The sequence below is a fragment of the Ptychodera flava genome, chromosome 11 (genome assembly GCF_041260155.1).
Source record: "Ptychodera flava strain L36383 chromosome 11, AS_Pfla_20210202, whole genome shotgun sequence".
Taxonomy (NCBI): domain Eukaryota; kingdom Metazoa; phylum Hemichordata; class Enteropneusta; family Ptychoderidae; genus Ptychodera; species Ptychodera flava.
Genome location: NC_091938.1, coordinates 3,688,326 through 3,714,511, shown reverse-complemented (window position 1 = coordinate 3,714,511; position 26,186 = coordinate 3,688,326). Strand labels below are relative to the sequence as shown.

Here is a 26,186-nt window from a genome sequence, read left to right as displayed (position 1 = left end):
CTCTTTCCTTTTCTTTTTCCTCTCTTTCTTTCTCCCTTTGTCTTTCTTCCATTTGCAATCTTTTTCTTTCATTTCCAATTCCCTCTCTTTCTGTCTTTCTTCCATTTCTAATCTTTCCTGCCTTTCTTTTTCTTTCTGTCTTTCTTCCATTTGCAATTCTTTTTCTTTCATTTGTAATTGCATTTGTATTTTCTTTTTCTAATGCCAATTTTTTAAGCTCCAAATCTGCCTGAATTTCTAATTCTAATTTTTTGAGTTCGAAGGAAGACTCAGGCTCATAATCTTTTAAGGCAGACTCTTCAAAATGGCCAGAATTAACTAAATGTTTTGCAATCTTGAATTGAATTTCTCGCTTGCGCATAGATCTTTTGACATCTACTTTAAGGAAATTTGCCAGTGCTATGAGGTTGTCTTTTCTGAGGGAATTAAATGTGTCCTGATCAAGGTCATCCATAAATTCGTCTGGTTTAAATTCCGCCATGATTAAATTTCGCTGAGTTCACAGTATACAGTAGTTTTGAAAAGGCAGGCAAAATGTTGTCAAACGGCTCAAAATATTCGTCTCCCGGACGAGCCCCCAATTTTGTTACGTGCAGAGAAAAGAACAAAAGGGTGAACTCAGCAGTTAACGTTTAAACAAAATTTATTACGAAAATAAAACTAATTGCTAAGTCAGGGATAGAGTACAAGCTTTAAAAGTGTACAGACTACTTATCTCAGCTGGGACGGCAAAGCTCCAGTCTCAGAGTTGTAACAGTCAGTTGGATGAATGAACAGTCCTTGCAGGCTTGAAGCTGCACAAAGTCCACAGTATAAATCCAGCGTTGGCAGTGAAGGTCTTGAAAAGTCTTGAGAATGACTACTGCTGGAGTTTAGTAACACACAAGAGACACGATCCCAAAAGTCTGACTGGAAGCTGAGCACGTCCCTTTTATAAAGGCATATAAGAACAATCTAGAACTTTTATTGACATGCTAATTACTGTTCTAAAATTATCTCCCTTACACAACTAATCAACTTTCCAGAACATTCCAAACATGACTAATTGAATTCAAGGTTGTGAGGTCATCAAGGGCAGTGACCTTGAGAATGTTCTAGACTAATTGAACTCAGGTCATGATGAGTGTGGGGTAAATGACCTACATAACATTACCATATTTGACTTTTTTTTCAACATCACACATGTAAAGTACTTCTTTTTACAACGCGAAGACTTTAAACGTCCATGCCTTCTGATCAAAATGTACGTAGGGACTTAAGATAGTGATCTGTCCAAGTATCTCACCTGTAAAACCCATCGTTCGATGAAGCTCAGTTTTTAAAATGTCCAAAACGTTCACGACGCCTTCTTCACCCTGAAAACAGACATTTTATGTACTTTAATACATGAATACGAATTCTGAACACTAAAACAATTTCATGAACCTAAGGCTTGTATGGAAGAGAGGCACTGATAGCGTGCATTGCTATTTCTGTGGGAAGTCTCAACTTTCCTTACATTGGTACCAGCTCTCGCGAATACGAGCAAAGGAGCGGGGTCAACGTTGTTACCGTCACACCTGTTGTGGTTTATTGACAAGAATTTTGAAAGAAGGCATTGTACATGATACTTACTTTTTCCCGGATAAATTGTGTCATATTGAATTAACATCATTTAATCTGGAATGTGATGCCCTATTAATATTTGTAAATTGATTTGGGATGGTTACATAGATTAGATTGTATCTTCAATAAACAAAGACGTTATTCCATGTTTCAACACAGTTGCAATACATCATGTGATAGTATCACAGATGGCGGAGAACTGTCCATACAAAGAAAGAAAAACGACTTCATGCAAAGAGAATGAGAACTTTGTCCTATCCGTTGAAGGCAAGACGGTTAAATACTGACTCTGGCGACGTGTAAATACTGTGTAGACAGTGATGGCCTTTTACGTCATAAATCTAACAGATCTATCATTGTTGATTTCATCCTTTTGAATGTTTTAGTCACACCATCGATGATAATTTGACTGATTGATACAATATAAGGCGAAACCTCATGATCACAACGGGACTTTACATTTTATTACATATGTACCACAGATTATTCAGTGTATGGCAACAAAATAAAGATGGTATTTTCAACGAAGGTCTCCCAACAGAAAAAAATAATCCCTCTCAACAAATGTATATTTAAAAAACCTTGGGATAAATTTCAGTTTTCACTGTGTGTTTCAGTTTCTCTTGGTGATTATGATCGATAATAATAAAAACCATAAGAAAAAAATTGTCTTTACGCCCGTTTTCTTAAAGCATTTTTTGACAGAACTTGGCAAACTGGTCACGTGCCATTAAATAATTTTTTAGCGAAGATGGTATTTTCACGCTATTTTATGCAAATGAGTAAACAAGAGGAACTACTTTCTGTTTGTAAATATTGTCGTCTGCTCCTGTTTTGAAATTGCCGATGGAAGAACGTAATCACTACGACTGGCAGAATTGTATGTATTTTGAACATTTGGCCTCAGAATTTTACTACCCTGAAGATATTTCCATATCTCCATCTGTTGAAGAGAAAAAGACAGCGGCTGCAACAAACGCAAAAGCCATGGAGCCAGAACCATCCGTGACACCTGCACCGGCAAACCATTCTACGACTACGTGGAATACCACCACGGGATCGTCTGCGTCTGCAAGATTTGCCAACGTTTCGACAGACGATGTCAGTGTCCTTGTTAGTACTCAGAAGAATAAAAACACCGAAATGAAAACGATGCGGGAAGTCGCAGTATTGAATGAATGAATGAATGCTTTATTTCACCAGATGCTTCACAGTATGTACAATAATGAAAATTATCAGAAAACTGTGTATTACTGAAATCGAACAAAGTCAAAGAAAAGAAAAGAACATTGCAATATTGTAAAATCTGGTGGGGGCCATGAAAATAGTCTAAAAGGACTAGTCGAGTTCATGGCCCGTGAGTATACTAATAACTATTCGGTACAAGCTTAAGTGTGATGGAGGATAGAAACAAACACTAGATTTAATGTAAATTCAGTAAGTGATGTTTCAATGCAGACTTGAAAACTTGTCTACTTGACAATTGTTTGAGATAGTCAGGCAGCGAATTCCAGTGTTTCACAGCTGCATACCTAATGTTATGTTGTGAAATTGTCAAATTTGAGCCTGGAATACGAAAATTTTCAACTTGTGTTAATCATGTTGGATACGAGTGCTTTGGAATCTCAAAATAGTGTTCAACTGTATGAGGAAGATTGTTATGTTTCAAATCATAAACAAACATACAAGTACAATATTTACTCAGTTTGTAGATATCTAAAATATTCAGTTTGTAAAACAGAGGTTCGGAATGAGCAATGAAATGAGAAAAGGTAATTGAGCGAACAATCCGTTTCTGAAGGCGAAAAATTGGCTCTAAATAGCTGAAATAAGTGTTTCCCCAGATTTCCAAACAGTACATTATATGAGGTAAGATAAAAGCATTATATAGTTGAATGAGAATGGATTTTGGAACATAGTGTCTTAGTCGTGTAATAATACCAATTTTGGGTGTAATTACTTCAATGACCTTTCGTATATGATATTTCCATGACAAAGATGAATCTATTGTAACTCCTAAATAGCTTGCACAAGAAACTTGTTCTATTGTATCATTCCCAATTGACAAATTTCCTTCAAATGTGGTGTTTCGCTGTGGTGTCTTTATGATCATATAATTGGTTTTGTCAACGTTGACTGTGAGTTTGTTGGCCATACACCAACTGATAATTTCATTAAATTTGGCGTTAATTTGAGTTAGATTTACATTCTGGGTACGTAGAGATTTAAAAATGTTGGTATCATCTGCAAAAAGTCTACAATTAAAATAGTCAGTTGAATTACAAATATCGTTAATATATATCAAGAATAAAGTCGGACCCAGAATGGAACCCTGCGGTACACCACATTTGATTTGCCTGTAACAAGAAGATTTACCATTGACAATTACAAATTGATTACGACTTGTTAAATAACTATGAAATAACTTTAGTGATGGACCTCGCACTCCATAATGATGTAGTTTGTGAAGAAGGATATCATGATCTATAGTGTCAAAGGCTTTTTTCAAATCAACAAAAATACCTAATGTTACATAGCCAAGGTCCATCTTCTCTATAAGATCAGCAACAATGTCAGCGAGGGCAACTTTAGGACTGTATTTTTTGCGAAATCCATACTGCGTATCAATTAAAATATCGTACTTGTCAAGAAAAGAAACCAGTTGTTTGTTGATAACTGCTTCAAAATTTTACTAAAGACGGGCAGAATTGAAATTGGCCTGTAATTACCAACATCAAATGGACAACCTTTTTTATAAAGAGGGGTATTCGAAGAGTGGCGACAATCAATGACAACCGAAATGCGCCGTATTGAAGATATACCACCACCCGAACTCGATCCGTTGCTCGGAAGATTTTACCTCAGTGTACGAAAGTAGAACGGCGAGGAGTACGAGCCGGACTCAATCTCCAGTTATCAAAAATCAATTGATCGCCATTTGCGGAATGCCAACTACGGATATAGCATAATGCGAGATGAGTTGTTTCAGAAAAGCCGTGATGCCCTGGCAGCTAAACGGAAGCAACTGAAGGCGACAGGAAAAGGTAATTTGCCAAAGAAATCTCAGGCTATTACCGAAGACCACGAAAAAGCCTTAGTGGAAGCCGGTCAACTCGGTATACGCAGTCCGAACGCTGTCCTAAATACTATTTGGCTCAACAACACCAAGCCCTTTGGCCTGCGGGGAAGTGACGAGCACAGACAAATGAAGTGGGGAGATGTTTCAGTCGCAAGAGATGAAAACGGTGAATACCTCGTATATAACGAGCGGCTGACAAAGACGAGACGCGGCGAGCCCGGCAACACCCGTAAGTTTGCCCCGAGAGCCTACGCAAGCCCATCAAAACCGCAGACTTGCCCCGTCACCGTCTATTAATAGAGCATACGCGAAACGAAGACCCGAGGCCATGAATTTCGATGACGCACCTTTCTATCTTGGAATAGAATATGTTACATCTACTCTTCAAAGGGGAATATGGTTTCGGAAGCAGCCAATGGGTGTTAATAAATTAAACACGATCATGAAGTCCATGGCAAACGCGGCCGGCCTCTCGGACAAACTCAGCAATCACAGCGCGAGAAAAGCATGCGTGCAACGATTGCTTGACGCCGGTGTTCCTCCCATCACAGCTGCTCAGCTAAGCGGACATAAAAATCCAACCAGTCTAAATAGATACTCAACAGCAAATGAAGACCAGCAACGACAAATGAGCAACATCTTGAGCGGAGTACGCAACACGTTTGATCCACGACCAAGCACTTCTTCGGTAAGCCTACCCGTACCAGCCGTACCATCTATTTCCGGACCGGCATCTGCCTACGGAAGCACAGTGAGCGTGTCGCCGTCACAACCTCTGCAGTCGTGTTCTCAAAATACGCAACACCAGTTTCCTCAGCTCCCTGGCATGTTCTCCAATACCACAATCACCGGTGGAGTTTTCCATTTCACGTTCAACGTCGCAGGCAGCAGTTCTTCGAGCAATTGCACTTCTCCTGTACCAGCTGTCAAACGCCGCAAGTCTGCCGTAATTTACTCGGACTCTGACTCCGATTAACTCGATTTTCGCATTGAGTTTTGAAGTATTGATCGTTTAATTTTGAAAGTTAGTGTTCTTGTTACTGCAAATGTCAAGGGTGTTAATGTTTATTAAAGATATTTAAGATTTCAGTCCTGATATCCGTTTGTTTGCGTTCCTTTTTTATTATTGTTGTGAGAGATCCTCGAGAGAGATAGGAAGTGGCATAAAAAAACATTACCTCAACGAAAATTTGCATATGAAAGGAAATAATCCAATCAGTGAGCTCATAGCCGATGAAAAGGTCGTTCACACTGTATCAATGCGCTCTGAACACAGTCTCGTTCTGTGATCCTGTCAGGTCGCTGCCAGCCTTCTATTTCTGTTGCGATCGTCATAATTTGGAACATATGTAATAATAACAGAACCCCACGACCTTGGAGCGCGCTCTGTGGCATACCAAAGGTATTTTCCCTCGTGATACGGCGTATCCTGCTGTACTTTTCCTCGCTTCGCTCACAGTCGCTCGAGAGTTATTCAGCTCTGGGACTATTCGCCCCATAGACGAGTATACAGAAGCGAGAAATACCCCAAGTCTGGAAACAGAATGGCTATTTCGTATAGGGATTTTGCCACCATGTCAACTTCGATGTTCGATTTTACCGTGAAAAGTAGCAAGTTCATCTATCATGTAACCGTCGACCGTTCCCTATCATTCTCAAAATTCATACCTGGTACTTGATTTACTTCACAAACGCTCGTTTCGTGTGATTTTCGGCCGAATTCGACGGACACGTCGCTAAAACATAAGCGTGAGCAACATTCCGGTCACCTCACAGTGGACGTTGGGCACCTCCACTTTACTGACGTTAGCGCCGCGTACCCATGAGGGGTGACTGGAAGGTTGTTCATGCCTTATGTTTTGGCGACGTGTGTGAAGACCTCAAAGTGGTCCCTGACTTCAAAGTGGTCCCCGTAGTTGTAATTGAACTGAAATTTTACGCAGTCCAGGGATTTTTCCATTCCTATATTTGCATAAAGTTGTTAAACTTTGTAACATTGCCAATACTAATCTGTTATTTTGGTCCTTTTTGATATATGCGCTCACTTTTATTACTTTTTCTAAATTCCGATGCATTTTACCAGCCCAAACTGCGCGTCCAATTTTTCACCTGGTTAGGGTGTCTCATATTAGCATCATGGGAGATTGCGCTCCACATGGCACGGTCGAGACCAGCGACCGCGACCCACCGATCACTGTACGGATATGCGGATGTCCATATGGCCTAGCAGTTTACTGAGTGAGTACCAGCTCAAACAGTCATTAATTTCAATCTTGTCGCTCGACGTTATATTTCATACTCGCATACAGGCGTTCTGTTTACTGGGTAGCTCTGCATGGCAGGGCCGAGTGTTACCGGCGTTATATGGCCTCCCACCACATGTGTTGGGAGGTCGTATAACGCCGCGCCGCTACGAACACACAGCCCTGCCATATGGCCAATGCAGAGCTACGTTCCGACCATTGTTCCGACGTTCTGTTCCGTAGACTTTTACGGAACAGAACATCGGAACGTAGCATAAACTACACTTATACAAACTATCCAGTAAACATAACGCCTGTGTGCGAGTGCTGATTGTCTTCGTCCAAAATCAAATTACACTGTGAACTTACACAGAAACATCGCACAATTAATGATGGCCCTGCGTATGATGCTGTGTTTCCGGCGTTATATAACGCAGAGCTAGAACTGCTGTACCTCTCTCGGGGGGAGGGGGAAGTACTTGTTCAGAGAAGTGGTAGGGTGTGCGGCCGCAGGTATAAAACCCAGGGCCCATTTTAGACCTAAAATCTCGTTGTTTTAGGACCCCATTTTAGACCTTATGACCTTTGACCGAGGTCAACAGTCATAGCTCAACATTTTTAAAACGGAAAAAGCATGTATTTGCCCCGGCAAAGCCTACCACTGTAAGCTTATACTGCGTTTAGAGCTATTTTGTTGCTGGCCAAGCCATGATTCCGAAAAATCATGAGGAAATACCAACAAATTTTGTGAAAGAAAATGCCTTTCACTCTCACCAAATTTTGGTCCAGCTTCTGCAAATTATCAGTTATCTGCAGTAGTCTGAGTGGTGTTTTTTTTTAAATTACAATTCACAACAAACCTCGCTGTTTGTCTGTAAAGCAATACTAACTTCATATGGCCATGGTTAACCTGAATAATACTAGGAGCAGTAGAGCCACTTTGTTTGGGTATTTTCTATTGGGCAAAAATCTGCCATATGTAGAGTTCTGACAAATCAGTGACAATGTTTTAAAACAAAGTCCATATTTACTTTAAGCCAGGGGGTCTCTGTAATGGTTCCCCTGCCGCAGAAAAGATATCCATGCTTATTGAGTGCAGCTCAGAACCCTGCTAGCGAGATGGGAACAGACTGTTGAAATTTGTTCTTGTGTGGCACTCAAACTTCAACCCCATTTTAGACCATGGTTTACAGGGAATTGACCCCCCCCCCCTATTTTGGACCAAGTTGCTGAAATACCCACCCCATTGGGCGGCGCATGTTCATATTGGCAAGTAATAGAAGTGACCCCCCTCCTGACTGCTCTTTGCCAACTTAGATTTTTTTTACCTGTCCGTGGTATTTTGGGGAAAGGGTTTAAACACAGTTTGTCAGGAATTTATGATGATACTTGAAAGAATAGAAATATACTCCAACACCCGACCCTGGCCCACTAATCCCCAAGGCTGTATCATGCACGCACAGGAAAGCAAATTTAGCACTTGGAGGCAGCCATATTGTCTAGTTTCCATGTGTTGAGTTTGTACTCTACATGCCTTGACATTGTTTTCATTGTAACTTAGGTCATTTCACATCATTGGTACAACGTACATTTCAGTGACTTTGAATGACAAAGTTCTTTTACGTCAAGGACTGTGTCATCAGTCTTAACTGATGTCTAGCTGTTAATTCAAGCTGACAATCTAAACTGAATACAAGACATGGAATTTGTGTCCATACACTTTTGTAATATATTGTGGTTTCAGTCGGATTTGAACTCACAACGTATAGCACCAGTCACCTAGCGCAGAAGCCATAGATAAAACCGCTGAGCCAAATCCCCAATCTCAGCCTCATGTGTGTTCAGCACACAATTTGAGTCTACGGTTACACCTATAGTGTACTCATTTATGTATTTTGTTATGTCTCCATTTCAATACTTACCGTAGTCATAATTTTACGTATGTGCTTATAATGAACAGACCTGCTTTGAGTCAGTTTTTAGCTCATATTTGGTGTGTATATAAATACCAAAAAGAGATTATATTTGTGTTTCTTTCTTAATTTGCATACATTTTATCTTCTGATAATGATGACTGGATTGATTTGCTTACTGGTAATAAATTTTTCAATTTTAATCTCTCCAGATAACAGAGTTCTTGGAAATGATGTGGAAAGATCAGAGTTATCACTGCTTGCTGATTTGGACCATGCCTACACGTTTTAACAGGCTGAATAATAAACTGGTGACGTACTCAAAAATTGGCGACCAACAGAAAATTAAAAAAAAAACAGCATTTCCCCGCACATACACACCATGATCATACCAGAAACAAGCATGATGCCATTTACTTAATGCACAACACACGAATGCCAACTTTTTGTTGTAATCTTTATTTTCCTGTCATATGATTATTAGTCCCCAAGGACACCGTTCCTGGGGGACTTATAGGTTTGTGCGTCCGTGCGTCCGGACAACTCAGTAACCACAAGTTCTTTACGCTTCAATTTTGATAGGATAATAGACCTTAAGATGTCACATCTTGTACCTCATTTATTGTGCGCATATGTATTTCTTGGCTGGCCAATACAGCTAGAGGTCTGATCTTTTTTTCCCGATTTAGAACCATAACTTAGACATGCCTCTTGTTTCAAATTGGGAACAATGACATAGACCTATGTGCCCATAGATCTGAACATATACACTCCAGTGATACTTCTTAATGACCACATTTCCCTGCCCCATCAAGACTAATACTCCTATTACAAGTGGGGACTACGTCATTGTCAATGACTTGTTTTTTGAAATTCTCGGAAAATCTAAAATCATGTTAAAAGTTTGAATTTAAATGCTACTTCTTAGGCTATCGACAGTGTTGTACACTTTTTTGGTCTTTAATGTGTCTTACTTGAAGAAAACCCTTGAAAACTGACGATAATTTGAGATTGGTTTACAACACATTTGCTGCTGTATGGGGCTTTAAGGTTGGGCTGAAACAAAATAGAATTTTTTACACCAAAACCCCTTGTCTGACAGCACTGATATTTGTTATACAGATTCATAGGGATGATCAAATTGTGAAATATTCAAATTTGATAAATCCACAATTTTCTATTTTCAGGACAATTTTAGCTCACATTTGGTGTATACATGTACGTATATTATACCAAAAAGAGTTTTTATGGTAGGTCAGCGGTGTCTACATTTATGTAGGTTAGTATGTGTGCATGCTACCTTCGTGCACATCGAAAACTCAAAAACCGCAGCACTACCATTGTAGTATTTGGTGTACTGGTGCACCTGGGGGTGGAGATGTGAATTTGTTCAAATGAAAGTGTCAGTCTTCAAAATATGATGATGAGGTAAAAAAAAGAAATGTGGTAGAAAACAGAGAAAATCTAGCAAACGCTTAAACTCTGTAACGGCAGTCTAGATTTTGTTGAAACTCTGTATGCGGGATGTTTATGGTGATTTTCGTTAGTATTGTGGCGAAATTTTCATTTTTAGCTACTATACGATAGTCTTTTGAAGCTATTGGGATGGGTATCTGTCCGGCATCCGTTGTCAGTATGTATGTATGTCCGTTTGTGAGGCGTCCAGTCACTCAAATATCTTGATAACCGCAGTACTTACTGATTCGCTATTTGTTGCGTAGATGAAAAATATGATTTGAGAATATATTTTTTTAATTTTTAGCTCACATTTGGTATACCAATGTGAGGTTATCATATAAGCTGAATCAGTTCATTTGCATCCGATTTGCATGTCTGTATGTCTGTATATTTGTGGGTATGTGCAGATGTATGTCCGTCACACACAAAGGCTCCCATACCGCCAAAGCTACCATCTCAGTATTTGGTGTACAGGTAGATGCAGGGGTTGAGATGTGAATTTGCTCAAATGAACACATCAGTGTCAAAAATGTGCAAATGAGGTTAGAAAAAGTGAAATGCAGCAAATGTGCAGGAGGCATGTCAGTGAGAAACAGGCAAACTCCACTGATCTTGACTCATTTCTGTCATTGTTTATGAACCGTTACATATTAACAGACCAGCTGCAACCATAGACAGTAGATTGGGAAGACAGTTTATACTAAACTAAGAGGGGCTTGTTTCTGCTATGCATGTTGCTAAAGTTGACCTCCAGTACCAAAAGTTAGACCTTAATTACTTTTGTCATTCTTGTTTTTCTGGTTTAAATATTTCTTGTTGTTTTTCTGGTTGTACTGTGCAGAAATCTTTGCCATAACATCAACGTAGAATTTTCCTCCACTGAACAGATAGGAACAACATTTATTGTTGATCATTGGTAACCCATACTGGTATATACCAATTCTGATCAAATTTGAGCGACACCGTATAATTGCGGTATTTTTTCTGAAACCACTCATCTGATTATTTTGAAAGTTTGTATACATGTTCCTCAGGATGACCTCAGTCAAGTTTATACAAATGAATTGAAATTTTTATATTTGTAATTTTAGGGCAATTTTCCGAATTTTTGGTCAAAAATATTTTATTCAAAAACAACAAATCTGATAGCTTTGATATTTGGTATACAGTTTCCTCAGGTTGATGAAAATCAGTTTTATGATATTGTGAAGATATCTCGAATTTTGTATTTTTGCTGAATTTTTGGTTATTTTCTCATTTTAAGTAAAATTTCTTCTTTTCAGAAACCGCTAGCCCAATTGCTCTCAAATTTGGATTGGATGTTTACAAGGGTGTTACCCTTCTAATTGTTGAAGTTATGACAAAATTGGAAATATTACTGTTTTGGGGCAATTTTTGTCATTTTTGGTCAAAAATTCTTAAAAAATATTTTCTTTTTAAAGCTCCTGGACAGACAACTTGTTCTCAAAATTACTTGTCTGATAGCTTTGTAATTTGTTACAAAAGTCCCGAGGGATGTTATTTGATAAATTTTCTGCTCAAAGTGTTGGGAGACCCCAAATTTTTATATTTTAGGTAATTTTCTCAGTTTGTGACTTTAAATGACCTACTCCAACCCAGGATATGTTGTGAGAGAGTTTCGAAGGCTGTGAACATAATTTTGTCATATTTAATATCAATTTGTAGTAAAATTTGATCCAGAAAACAAAGTTGAAGTAAATATTTTCATTGCGAACCAATTTTTTCAACTTTTGCATGTTAAGACACATAAGAACTGATGAGAAATTAGGATCCAGGATAATTCCAGATGTTGTAATCCCCCCCACAGTGGAAGGCATTTCGCTATCTGTAACTGATTTAAGTGTTGTTTACATTTGAATGATAGCACTCATAGCATTAATTAAAACATCCCCAAGGTTGTAAATACATTTCATGTCAGCTGGTTTTATGTAAGGGGTGGAACATTTGATATTCAGGAGGGGGTAGGGGCTAGAAGATTGATGAGGTAGCATTACTTTTTACCAGATCCCTTGTACATTTTTTCCCACTCTTTATTTTTTCCCCACTCTCCCACCTTTTCTTTTTGTCAAGCTTCTCTTGCTAATTTTTTTGTTGACATTGCTTTCTGTATGTAGGATCTGCTTGTCCCGTCGCTATAGAAGATGATATGCATGTTCCCAAAGACGACCTCCAGTACCTAAGTTGCAGACCTTATTTGCTTTTATCATTCTTGTTTTTCTGGTTTAAATATTTCTTGAATTTACCAATTCAAACCGAATGTGAGCACACTGTCCTTGACGGTATTTTTTGATATTTTTGGAAATATGCAAATTAGCGCCAAAAAAGGCGTTTTTTTGTAAAAAATCTTCTTCATAATCGCTGGTCAGACAGCTTTGTTATTTTGTATATAGATCCCTTGGGATAACCCAACTTAGATTTGTTCAAATTGTAATGAAATATGCAAATCTGTACTTTTAAGGAATTTTTTTTGTCATTTTTGGTCAAAACTTTATTTCATCAAAACCGCCCGTCTGACAGCTTTGATATTTGGTATTGGTATACAGGTTCCTACAGATGAACTAAATATGATATCTTGAATATATGATGAAATCTGCAATTTTGTATTTTTGGGGCAATTTTTCCAGTTTTTGGTCAAAAAATGTTTTTCTCTCAAATTTCTTGTTGGATTGCTTTGAAACTTAATACTCTAGAGTTGTTTTCTATATGATTTCTTAAATTGTGGTGAAATTTTCATCTTTGTGTTTTTGGTTTTTTTTTGCATTTTGGGGCAATATTTTGGTCAAAAACTAATTTTCTTTGAAGTAAATGTTTTGATTGGTTTGAAATTTGTTTTTAATGTATCTAGAGGCAACCTCGGTTGAGTGTCTTCAAATTTTTTGTGAATATTTTCATATAGGCATTTTTGCGCAACTTTTCCCATATTTGGTCAAAAATCATTTTCTCTGAAATCCCTCTTCCAATGGCTATGAAACTTTGTATGCATGTTGCCAAGGGTAAACATAGTTAAGTATACACACTGTGGCCTGCCTCATCAAATCAAATGAGAGCCAAGTGTCATTGATGCTATGTTTTCAATTATTGATCAAAAAATCTCTTTCTCTAAACACTACTCATCTCATACCACTGGCTGATTTGTTCTCAGGGATAATCTTACTGTGATGTTCAAATTATAATAATATTTTCAATTTTGTATTAGTGGTAATGCAGCTTTTTTGACATTTTTTGAAATGTGCTATCAAAGGTATCTATCTTCATAAACATATGTGTCACAAAAAGCTATTCTCTACATAGCACAACAGGACTGTATTGGCCTTTAGGTATTATGTGCTTTTATTTTTGTGAAATTGATGCCCTTTATCTCATTTTTCCGGTTATTGAAAGTAGTTATTTTACTTTCTAGAGAAAAAACTGCTCTTGTGCTTTACTCTACTGTTAAAATTTATGTACAGTTAAATAAAGATTTTTTGGCTAAATAATGCTCAACGTCCATTTGTATGTGTGTATGAGATTGAGTTTATAAGACAGAGTTACTTGTAGGATTATTCTACATTTCTACTGATTTATCACACATTTGGTATTGTATTGAAAAAATACATATGACACCAAAATGTCCGTAAAGGTGCCCACGGAAATTCCACTTGATTACATGCTCCATCTGCTATGTTCAGCTTCTTTTAAGGAAAATTAAAAAGAATTGTTGACTTGAAAAATGAAACATGCCAGCTGTGAAGTATCAGGTATAATAGGCCTATAGTACACTTCCTTGGATTTTTGTCAACTTTTAGTATTGAATAAAGAAAATCAGTTTGACTCCAAAAGTGTCCTTTTGACTTCAAAGTGGTCCCCGAAAACTTATGATGATTTTACGGTCTCTCTGCTGTATTCCACATCGTTTACGTTAAAGAAAGAATGTGTTGACTTGAAAAATGTAACATGCGACCTGTGAGATATCAGGTATTAATAAAACTATAGTACACTTCCTTTTTGTCCAACTTTTAATATTGCATAAGGAAAATCAGTTTGGCTCCAAAAGTGTCCTTTTGACTTCAAAGTGGTCCCCGGGAAAATCGAATGATTGTACACTCTGTCTGCTTTATTCAACTTCTTTTGCGTAATTGAAGCAATGTTCTAACTTGAAAAATGGAACATGCGACCTGTGAGGTATCAGGTATTAGTAGGACTATAGCACACTTCCTTGGATATTTGTCAACTTTTAGTATTGAATAAGGAAAATCAGTTTGACTCCAAAAGTGTCCTTTTGACTTCAAAGTGGTCCCGGGAAAATCGAATGATTGTACACTCTGTCTGCTTTATTCAACTTCTTTTGCGTAATTGAAGCAATGTTCTAACTTGAAAAATGGAACATGCGACCTATGAAGTATCAGTTATTAATAGGACTATAGTACACTTCCTTGGATTTTTGTCAACTTTTAGTATTGAATAAAGAAAATCAGTTTGACTCCAAAAGTGTCCTTTTGACTTCAAAGTGGTCCCCGGGAAAATCGAATGATTGTACACTCTGTCTGCTTTATTCAACTTCTTTTGCGTAATTGAAGCAATGTCCTAACTTGAAAAATGGAACATGCGACCTGTGAGGTATCAGGTATTAATAGGACTATAGCACACTTCCTTGGATATTTGTCAACTTTTAGTATTGAATAAGGAAAATCAGTTTGACTCCAAAAGTGTCCTTTTGACTTCAAAGTGGTCCCCGGGAAAATCGAATGATTGTACACTCTGTCTGCTTTATTCAACTTCTTTTGCGTAATTGAAGCAATGTTCTAACTTGAAAAATGGAACATGCGACCTATGAAGTATCAGGTATTAGTAGGACTATAGCACACTTCCTTGGATATTTGTCAACTTTTAGTATTGAATAAGGAAATCAGTTTGACTCCAAAAGTGTCCTTTTGACTTCAAAGTGGTCCCCGGGAAAATTGAATGATTGTACACTCTGTCTGCTTTATTCAACTTCTTTTGCGTAATTGAAGCAATGTTCTAACTTGAAAATTGTAACATGTGACCTATGAAGTATCAGTTATTAATAGGACTATAGTACACTTCCTTGGATTTTTGTCAACTTTAGTATTGAATAAAGAAAATCAATTTGACTCCAAAAGTGTCCTTTTGACTTCAAAGTGGTCCCGGGAAAATCGAATGATTGTACACTCTGTCTGCTTTATTCAACTTCTTTGAGTAATTGAAGCAATGTCCTAACTTGAAAAATGGAACATGCGACCTGTGAGGTATCAGGTATTAATAGGACTATAGCACACTTCCTTGGATATTTGTCAACTTTTAGTATTGAATAAGGAAAATCAATTTGACTCCCAAAGTGTCCTTTGACTTCAAAGTGGTCCCCGGGAAAATCGAATGATTGTACACTCTGTCTGCTTTATTCAACTTCTTTTGAGTAATTGAAGCAATGTCCTAACTTGAAAAATGGAACATGCGACCTGTGAGGTATCAGGTATTAATAGGACTATAGCACACTTCCTTGGATATTTGTCAACTTTTAGTATTGAATAAGGAAAATCAGTTTGACTCCAAAAGTGTCCTTTTGACTTCATAGTGGTCCCCGGGAAAATCGAATGATTGTACACTCTGTCTGCTTTATTCAACTTCTTTTGCGTAATTGAAGCAATGTTCTAACTTGAAAAATGGAACATGCGACCTATGAAGTATCAGGTATTAGTAGGACTATAGCACACTTCCTTGGATTTTTGTCAACTTTTAGTATTGAATAAAGAAAATCAGTTTGACTCCAAAAGTGTCCTTTTGACTTCAAAGTGGTCCCCGGGAAAATCGAATGATTGTACACTCTGTCTGCTTAATTAACTTCTTTTGCGTAATTGAAGCAATGTTCTAACTTGAAAAATGGAACATGCGACCTATGAAGTATCAGTTATTAATAGAACTATAGTACACTTCCTTGGATTTTTGTCAACTTTCAGTATTGCTTAAAGAAAATCAGTTTGACTCCAAAAGTGTCCTTTTGACTTCAAAGTGGTCCCCGAAAACTTGGGATGATTTTACGGTCTCTCTGCTGTATTCAACATCGTTTATGTTAAAAAAGAATGTGTTGACTTGAAAAATGTAACATGCGACCTGTGAAGTATCAGGTATTAATAAAACTACAGTACACTTCTTTGATTTTGTCCAACTTTTGGTATTGAATAAAGAAAATCAGTTTGACTCCAAAAGTGTCCTTTTGACCTCAAGGTGGTCCCCAAAGACTTGTGATGATTTTACGCTCTCTGTGCTGTATTCAATCGTTTATGTAAAAGAAAGAATGTTTTAATTTTAGAATTGAATATGCGACCTGTTAAGTATCAGGTATAAATAAGACAAGAGTACACTTCCTGTTTTTCAAACTTTTAGTAAAGAATAAAGAAATCAGTTTGACTTCAAAAGCGTCCTCTTGACTTCAAAGGTGTCCCATGAAAATTCGGATAATTTTACGCTCTGCCTGCTGTATTCAACTTCTTTTAGGTAATGTATTACTTCAATCGCGTCACTTTCTATGGTAGGTATTGGATATCTTTGTAAAAAAAATTAAGAAAAATATCCCCCTAAAATATTGGCCTCGAGCCCTATTCTGGTGTATTTTACATCTGTGCATTCGTAGCATAATGCTGAGGCCTATAGGTTGCATTCGTGTCAAGGGATATCGCCTCAGAACCGCTGTTAATCTGTCCATAGACCTTTTCTGTAGTTTACTACGACACCAATCGGTTTTTTTATTTACCTCGCAAAATAATGAAATAGCTTAGTCTTTGAATAATGAACATGTACCTACTTTATCTCTGACTATCTATGACTCATCTCCTACTTCCGTTAATTATGTTGAATGTGGCATCATCTATAATTTCAGCTTTTTTTAAGAGCCGTCGACTGTTTCTGCTCGGTTCTGAACTTTTGACAGACCCAAAGTATTCAATTACGCGAGGAGGGCAAACGTTGCAGAATTCGTGGACGTCGGCTCACGGGAAAACGGTTGAAAATACATGTTTATATTATCGAGGTAGCTAGCAGAAGTAGACAATGGGTCGTGAACTGACCAGTGTTATAGTACCGGTCGAAGTAAACTACCAAAAATGTCTATGGGCTGGCTTGTGGCGATGAATTTTGACCCGCAAGTGCGATTGATACGTCACAGCAATGCTGCAAATTGTATTTCATATCCATTTATGTATTTACGAGCAGCGATTAGAATGACTTCCAAATATCGATATGACTTCAAATGAGTCTTTTTATAGATAAGTCATGATTGATATAGACACTAGCCCTCCCCATTGTTAATTCTGTGCTCAGCGCTTATTTTGTACATTTTTCCCAACTCTAGGTATTAAATACTAAAATAGCAGCTGATATTACATCGGAAACGTCCGTGTGACAACAAAAGCGTCCATTATGCGGTAGGTGTCGTCAGACTTGAGTTTAACCCCCTATCTTACCGGACATTTAGGATGGGGACCACTTTGAAGTCAGGGACCACTTTGAGGTCTTCACAGACGTGTCTTCTGAACTTGGCCGAAAATCACACGAAAATTCATACCTGATACTTCATCTGCTTACAAAATGCTCATTTCCTGTGATTTTCGGCCGAGTTCAAGAGACACCTGGCCAAAACATAAGCGTGAGCAACATTCCAGTCATCCCTCATGGGTAGGCTGCGCCAACGTCAGTAAAGTGGAGGTACCCAAGAGGTGACCGGAACGTTGCTCACCCCCAGGTTTTGGCGAGTTGTCCGTCGAATTCGACCGAAAATCACACGAAACGAGCGTTTTTGAATCAGATAAAGTATCAGGTATGAATTTTTAGAATGGTAGGGAACGATCGACGGTTGCATGATAGATGAACTTGCTAATTTTCACAGTGAAATCGGACACGGAATGTGACATGGCATGGTTTTTATAGCCATTCTGTTTCCAGACTTGGGGTATTTCTCGCTTCTGTATACTCGTCTATGGGGCGAATAGTCCCAGAGCTGAATAACTCTCGAGCGACTGTGCTTCGCTCGGAAAAGTACTGCCGCAGGATACGCCGTATCACTCGGGAAAATACCTTTGGTATGCCACAGAGCGCCCTCCAAGGTCGTGGGGTTCTGTCATAGTCTTTAATGTTTATACTCACAGAGTGTGCAAGTCCATACAGAATAGGTCGACCTACAAACACTGCCTTTGCTCCCAGTGCCAGTGCTTTGAATACGTCATTACCATTGCGTATTCCGCCGTCAAAATAAACCTCCACTTTATCACCAATCGCTCTGGCAATTTCTGGCAATGCTTCTATCTAGATATAAAACATGCAGATGGAATAACCAGAGTTAACTGGACCGGTTTAAGAGCAAATACTTTTGTAAAGAAATAGTCATCAAAGCGGAATGCACATGAAAATACGGCACAAATACCATGCATATCACTGTGGAATACATTGTGATTAAATATTTTAAAGATTAATTATTTTCTTCACAGAATTTGTCTTAAACTCGCCGATCGTTACGAGAATTTTTATGCAAAATAAATTGTCATTCACTTTTTGATCAGAAAGATGAGCTCAAACTCACAAATGTCATAATCAGGCAGCATTATGCAAACGGGGTGAGATCTTCATGAAATTTTAAGCTGTAAAAATAACAAATTGGCGCGTTATACAATATTATTATCGTTGGCTTATGGACAAACCATGAGGAAGAATGACCATTACAAGTCTATCAGTGGATTTAATTATGGTTTGCGAAGTTTCGCTGGGTAGCAGTATCGGCAAAGACTAACTCACCTAGCTTTTACGAACAATCGTAACATTTGAATGCTATTGCGGTTCTGTCACACATATGTTTCCTATCCTTATAAAGACACTATATTCCATACAATGGAAAGGTTTTATTTTTTATTTGCTATGCTGCTGCACTTCCTTGTTTGTTAATCTCTATACATGATGAGGAGTTAGAGTACACCGTAACTGGACGATTGATCCAATCATTTGATAAGTTGTAATCGACATTTTACTGACAAATTTGATATTGTGATGACTCCACAACCAATCTTGAATTCAACTAATCTATTGGTTCCGGTCACTTGTCACTCATCGTTTCCCGAACAGGGGAAGTAACATCAGAGATTATATCGCCACTCTTTTCTCATTTCATCGAAATTTCTGACGTTGGTATCGACCAGCCTTCCCAACAATGAGAATTCATTAACAAAGTTAAATGATATTCTTTTGAAATGAGGCAACTCAATCTTTGACGGAAAAACTTATCGGCACAATATTTAAGATGTTTCGTATCAAGCAATTTGTTCTGCTGGGCAAAATAACAATAATAAGAAAAAAACATCATCTGTTACGTTAATGGTATATTTACTTTCCACAATCTCGCCTTTAGTGTATGTTTGAGAGAAAATTAAGGTCGAAAATTACCGTTGCTGGTACAGAATCAAGAGCTCGACCACCATGATTTGATACAATAACTGCATTCGCACCATGGTTGACTGCCAATATGGCGTCTTCGGCTGTTAGGACACCCTTGATGATGATTGGTAGATTGGTTTGTGTACGTAGCCAATCAACGTATTCCCAAGTTGCGGAGGGGTCTGTCTTGTCGAGATCGCTCGGCATGACATCCGCAACTACTGGACCCATATCATAACCCTGTATGTAGTGTGCAATAATACTTGTTTTATTGTAATCTAAATGGGGCGGATTCGAGGCTGTTGGATATCGTAGGATCGAGGCTACTCTTGGGTATCCATTGTTAGCTTTGACCCTCGAGCGTTCCATCATTAAAGCCGTGAGTACCAAATGTATATGTCCTGTCTTTGGCAATTACTTCGGATATACTTTTTTTTTGACATTTGTTCAAGAACAAAAAAATAATAGTGTTATAATGGACCAAACTTGGCAAAAAACAGAGCAGTAGGTCTTGGCGTGAAATTTGTAGCTTTTTCAAAGTGCATACTTTTTCAAAGTAGTATGATCACAACAAAATGCATCGTAAACATTGAGTTTCTGATTGATCAAACAGCGAAACAGATCCTTGACAGAAAAATAATGCTCATACCTTTAAGTATTTTTTGCAATGCCCATAGCCATGCTTGCCTGTGACGTCAGCAAAAAATGTTGATATGCCTTTGTCTTTGTAAATTCTGGTCAGGTTACCAAGCGATGGGTTGTCAATAGTGACAACGAGCCCCCTATAGTTAGAACTCTCTGCTCGTCTGACCAAATCGAGTGTCACGGTGCGATTTCGAAACAAATAAATGTTCTGCCATTTTAATCCAGCTGGTGATTTTGTCATCACTTCTTCCATCGATTTGTTGGCATGTAAACTCAGTATCATGCACGTTCCCATTTTTTCCGCAGCTGTGCAAAAAATCAGGTTGGCTTCTTTAATGTATTCTATTTATTTTTCAAAAAAATCTCTAAGGCCTGTAATTCAGTGGACTCGGAGAAGATGACATTTTAGCTAATCACTTGAAACGTACACATTGAACAAAATTCTATGATGAGGTTCGCAAAACCGTCTGTTTAACCCTTTGAGTGCTGTAATTGTTCCCATCAAAATTTTAGTGCAACATTTTTTCCAATTTTTATGATTTTTTTTCTGTAATTTTTTGATAATTTGGGACCAAACGGACATCACATTTCATTGGCGAAAGTTTTTTATCAAAATTTTGACAAAAATCTGAAAAATATCGACTGCAGTATATTTTTTAAGGAGACAAAAATTGACTTTGGCGCTCAAAGGGTTAAGTGTTTATTTATGCAAGTTATTGAGCATATGATGAGATCAATCAATCGGATGCTGTCCTTAATTCTTTGGAGTGAGACTAAGAAGATCGTATTACAAAGAAAGAAGTACTGAGCATTTTCGTTTGAGTAACACGATGTGACACGATTAATTGTAATCATACGTTTGTCAGAAACATTATCCATTTAAAGTTGACTGAGTTTGAAAAGTGCGAGGAAGTATCAGCTGAGAAAAGTTTGTTTAATATCTAATCGAAAATACGACATGTACCTTTCGCCGTTGCTAACTCTGCATCCGGGCACGCCGCTCCTTGAAAGGCAGTTGGAGCGATGCATATTGGGAAATCCACTCTCTGACCCAGTAAAGATGTTGATAAATCTCGTGAGTTTACATTTCGTAACAAGCGAGGCTTCAGGCGAAGTCTACGAGGACAAACAATAAGTTGTACTTATTTATTTATTTATTTATTTATTTATTTATTTATGATGTCACACAGTTATTATTTATTTATTTATTTATTTATAACGACATCACACAGATAAAGTCCAATAATGGGATGCATATTAATAAAAAACAAAATGAGCGAATGATTTCAAGTTGATAGGGACTGACAAACTATACATAATAGGAATCTATTGTTTAAAGATGAAATTGCAGAGAGTAAAGTCCATTTTATGTTTCTACAGCTCACAAATGTATTTAACGCTTTGCTTAATATGATGATACGGTTTTAAATCGTACCTTGCGAACTCACCTTTTAAAAGCTTTCCTGTTCTGCTTTAAGGTTATTTCTTCATCACTGCCAGACACAAAGTATATCCATCCCGTTTCGTCTAATCTTGATTTGAAGAGCTCTTCATATTCCGCCACACACGTCGGTTTACCTGCCATGCCTACATGTAGACTGGACCAGAAATGCAATAATATAATGTTTTTCCTATAAATACTAATTTGAAAAGGAGATTTGTTTGGCTTAATCGAAAATACCATTCATTTCAACTTTCTAATAATGCTTTTAAGGCAGTCAGAATAATTAAATTGTTTGAAACTTAAGCTGTTAGGAATCAGAAAACAGCGTGTTATAGACACATATTTTTATGAGAAGTGGACGATCTAGATTTGTTACAAACATACATGAAGGGTGGCCACATTGTGACACGTGGCATTTCAAACGTTGGTGAATTTGAAATTTGACTGATAAAACTATGTTTTGACCCGAACAGTAAGCTTACTCATCACCGCTATGACTTTGCTACTGTCGAGATTTCACTTTTTACTTCGCACTGCTTATTGCAATATTATGGTTACGTTTCATTCCTTCATATGTACTGGATCTATGGATATATGTTATACACCCAAAAATCCAGTAAACATGAAACAATCATTTTACTCGATCTTTGGGTGTATAATTATCCGTAGACCAGGCTGGAATTATTATGATGGCCATTCGCTCTCTACAAATTTGCGTATATCTACATGTAGGTATTAAGGCGCTCTATATGTAATTCTTTGTTTGCCGTCCGCGTGCTTGTAGGTTTTCAGAGAAAATCAAGAAAACAAACACAATGTTAACACTGTTACCGTGATAATAAAAATATCATTTTTCCAAAAGAAACTAAATAAAATTTATCTTATGTTCATACACTTGTGTTTTTTTGTCTGTGTTTGTTTTTTCCCTGGCTGGCTGGTAGTTTTTTTTTCAAAAATCAAAGGACGGCAAATAAAGAATTTGCCTATAAGCTTATAGAAGCAGATGTCTTTGGAGTGTGAGGCATGTTGAAGAACGTCATTATAATGTCACGCGGTTGTGATGGCGCACATTTTGAAGTTTGTGCTTGGGTCAAAGCGACAATCAACTGCTTACTGAGGATATCTATGTAAGCGAATTTGTTTGAAATGATTGCAAAACCGATGTCAATCCTGAAAAGTCAAGCCGCTTTGCAGTACTTTAGCCTACAACCGGCGTTATACGGCCCGTGGTGGGATAACGCCGGGACACACAGCACGGTACGCAGGGCTGCAACCAGTCAGTGAGCAGCACAGTCACTTGTGATCTATTCCGCTCTCGGACTATGCGCCTCATAGACGTGTGTACATATGCCTGAGAAAAACCCAACTTGGGTTTTTTCTCAGGCATATGTACACACGTCTATGGGCGCATAGTCCGAGAGCGGAATAGATCACAAGTGACTGTGGTGAGCAGTAAATTAGGTCAGTGCGTTTCCATCATCAGATGATTACATGCCTCTACCACTGCACTGGAGGTCCTCATTCATGGGCAATACAGAAGAACATATTGCCACGATTGGAACCGCAAAGAAATAACCGCTGAAAGGCTGTAGTAACTATGCAAATATCTATATGCCTTCCTCTCTCACCCAACAAATCTTATAAATGATGCATTGAGTTTTCTCATCTACATGGCAGATGTGGGTGCGCAGACAGGTCTTGTATTTATGGTAGTGGGCCAATGAGGTTACCCTGTGGGGTTACAGGACAACAAAAAGCGAATATTGCTCTCTTTTGAGCCCGGTGGACTCTGCAGCGCGGGTGGGGGGGGGGGGGGGGTGACGCCAGACACACAAACGTCATCGTGTCATCTACAGACAGCTGCAGTGGATCTGATATTCAGAAAGAGAAATCTGTCATGACGTAAACAGAATGAATCAAGCAAAATTAAGCGTCTTGACTTCTTGAGAAATAGTTCCCAGGCTGAAGTCCGTAGACTAGGTCTCAGGGTCAGTGACCAATGACTATGTAGAGTGACCGTGTTATCAGTAAGGCCTACTAACGAGGTCGCAATATGACGGCACGAGCTGTGCAATTTAGCCATGTCAGTTTTCTGGGTCAGGGACTCTGAGGGGGTCTGAAGGCTTTAGAAATTAGGCCGTCATTGGCACCTTGACGTGTTCAATGATTCGCAGGGGTTTACATTTGATCGATTGGCTGTGTCTGCCGTCAACTGAACCACTTAAATCTTTGATCTGAGATGGTAGAATAAAATACATAAACGTTCAACTATTCACCTGCTGACACAGACCGACAGCTCGCGATATCACTGCCCGGTATCGCTGATGCAGACCATCCACGGATCCGATAGAATCATGGGAATTCGCTGTAACCGGAAGTGCGATAAATCAAAGGACAGCGCACATCGACTGTGGATGTGGGTGTTGTATTCTCGACCGCGGGTCATCCGGGTACTTGCGGGTTTTTTACGTCATTTTTGCGTCACAGCGCCGTGAAGGGGTTTGGATTTTTCAACCACCAAAACAATATTAAAGTTTCAATATACTTAAATGACATAACTTTTAGTTCTGCTTTTTTCCACACAATTTCTGTATCATTCGCTCTTCTGTATCGTCTGATCTCTCATTCACCTCGCTCGTATGCGTTTCACCTACTGACGTCACTCCGCGGTCGAGAATACGCATAGCCAACAACAGAAGACCATGAGAAGCAAAAATTCGTATCGATTATGAAAATCAGATACTCTGATCAAATTCGTTTCATGCCTGCATTCATAATAACATTTAGCAAGGTAGTCCTACCCTGCAATTGATATCAGTCAGTGTATCTTTTGTAAATTCAGTGTTTTAATTGCATCCTCAAATTTCATTTCCAAACAAGAGACTATTTCATTTTTTTCCGTAGAATACTTTAAAATTCAAATTTGTCAGGTTTCCATGGTAGATACGCGTTTTCACATCTCCGTCCCTGCCAGTCCCAACATGCCACAGTCATGAATACACTTTACTGAATGTGCACTTAAATGCAGTGCTAGTAGTTTGGCACTATACATAGTAAATACATATATACATAAACATATATAAAAGTTAATAAACAAACAAATGAACGCTGAGCGGATGACTTGCTGACTGAATTAAAGTTTCGCTTGTGACAAAAACTACAGCTGGCAACAGAGAAAACTGCCAAACTCATACAAGTTCACACAAAACGATTTTACAGAAACCAGTTTCAAATGCAGAATACATCAAATAAATTTTTAAGCCTATATTTGTATGAATAATGTGTTTTACAAACGAAAAATTTCCAATAAGAAAACTTTTACACCATCCAAACGATTATAATATGATAAGAAGAACATATGTAATTAAATATGGGTATCAAGGGAATAAATATATCTAGGGGAAAACGATACTGCTATAACTTTGAATAGTGCTGTTTGTTAGAAATATGGCTGATATTATACCTAAAGGATTATGGTTGTAACGTGTGTAAATTTGGATACTGATTTAAAGGGAAGTGGTCATCGGTACTGCGCATGTGCAACTTTTTTGTTTAAAAACATTTTATTTCATGCATTATATATAGATGCATCATGTCAAAATAGCAGCAACATTTAAATTTTACAATGTACATTAAGACAAACATGTTTTAACTTTCATCAATCGATAACGTAGCTTGGATACAGTGTTTATATCGGTCTTAGGGGTCCTTAGTGACCTTTGAGCGCTGTTCCGACGACCACCGCCCTTTAAGCAGGACGGCTAGCTGTATCAAATGGAGTAGTTGAATAACTTATCACCAGAAAGTGCGACTATGTGAACCTTTTCGCTTCTGGGACAGATATTCGTATAAACTGCTACAATTCTTTTCTGATATACCACATGTTGAGGTTCGTTTTAAAACTCTTGGTGTAAGAAAACTTTTCATCGTCTTAGTTTTTCGAAAATCGTCTCAATAGAGTTAACACAGGGACGGCGGCCATTTTGAATGTCGAATATCGGTAAATTGTTGGTAATTTGTTTCTCTAGTATCAAAATTTGCACTGTGACCCCCGATTTTTATCTTGATTTTGAAAGAAGATGGTTGAAAGATTCCTTGAGAAAAGTTTGAGCGAACGTTTAAGGATTTTACTTTCAAGGCGCATACTACCTTAACAGCAACGGAAAATCACTGGTTGACAAGTTAACGATGATCGGCTGCACCGTAAACACCACCTTGGGTGGCGCTTGCTCATCAGGCTTGATGCTGTGACTTCAACGTAACGAGAGCACCCTCTTACGTCCAACACTTTCTCGGAGATATAATTTACAATCTAATTAAACACTCCTGGCTTTGAAGTGTTACCTGATGTGATATCTTTTTTT

General features: G+C 38.1%; 1 protein-coding gene across 2 annotated transcripts in view; it reads right to left on the bottom strand.

Annotated features, from left to right (window-relative positions):
* LOC139143312 (2-Hydroxyacid oxidase 2-like) overlaps positions 1–24,185 on the bottom strand; it is a 30,386-nt gene extending 6,201 nt beyond the window's left edge. Inside the window, exons 1-8 of one of the 2 annotated variants that reach the window (XM_070713543.1) lie at positions 24,099–24,185; positions 21,827–21,976; positions 21,343–21,494; positions 20,383–20,684; positions 19,743–19,973; positions 18,456–18,614; positions 1,286–1,355; positions 201–928 (exon numbers count right to left, since the gene is read on the bottom strand). In XM_070713543.1, the coding sequence (XP_070569644.1) occupies positions 873–928; positions 1,286–1,355; positions 18,456–18,614; positions 19,743–19,973; positions 20,383–20,684; positions 21,343–21,494; positions 21,827–21,963 (1,107 nt within the window). In that variant the 5' untranslated portion in view covers positions 21,964–21,976; positions 24,099–24,185 and the 3' untranslated portion in view covers positions 201–872. Of the gene's footprint in view, positions 1–200; positions 929–1,285; positions 1,356–18,455; positions 18,615–19,742; positions 19,974–20,382; positions 20,685–21,342; positions 21,495–21,826; positions 21,977–24,098 lie in introns of those variants that run through there. The other variant, XM_070713542.1, reaches the window with a different exon arrangement.
* Positions 24,186–26,186: the final 2,001 nt, after the last annotated feature.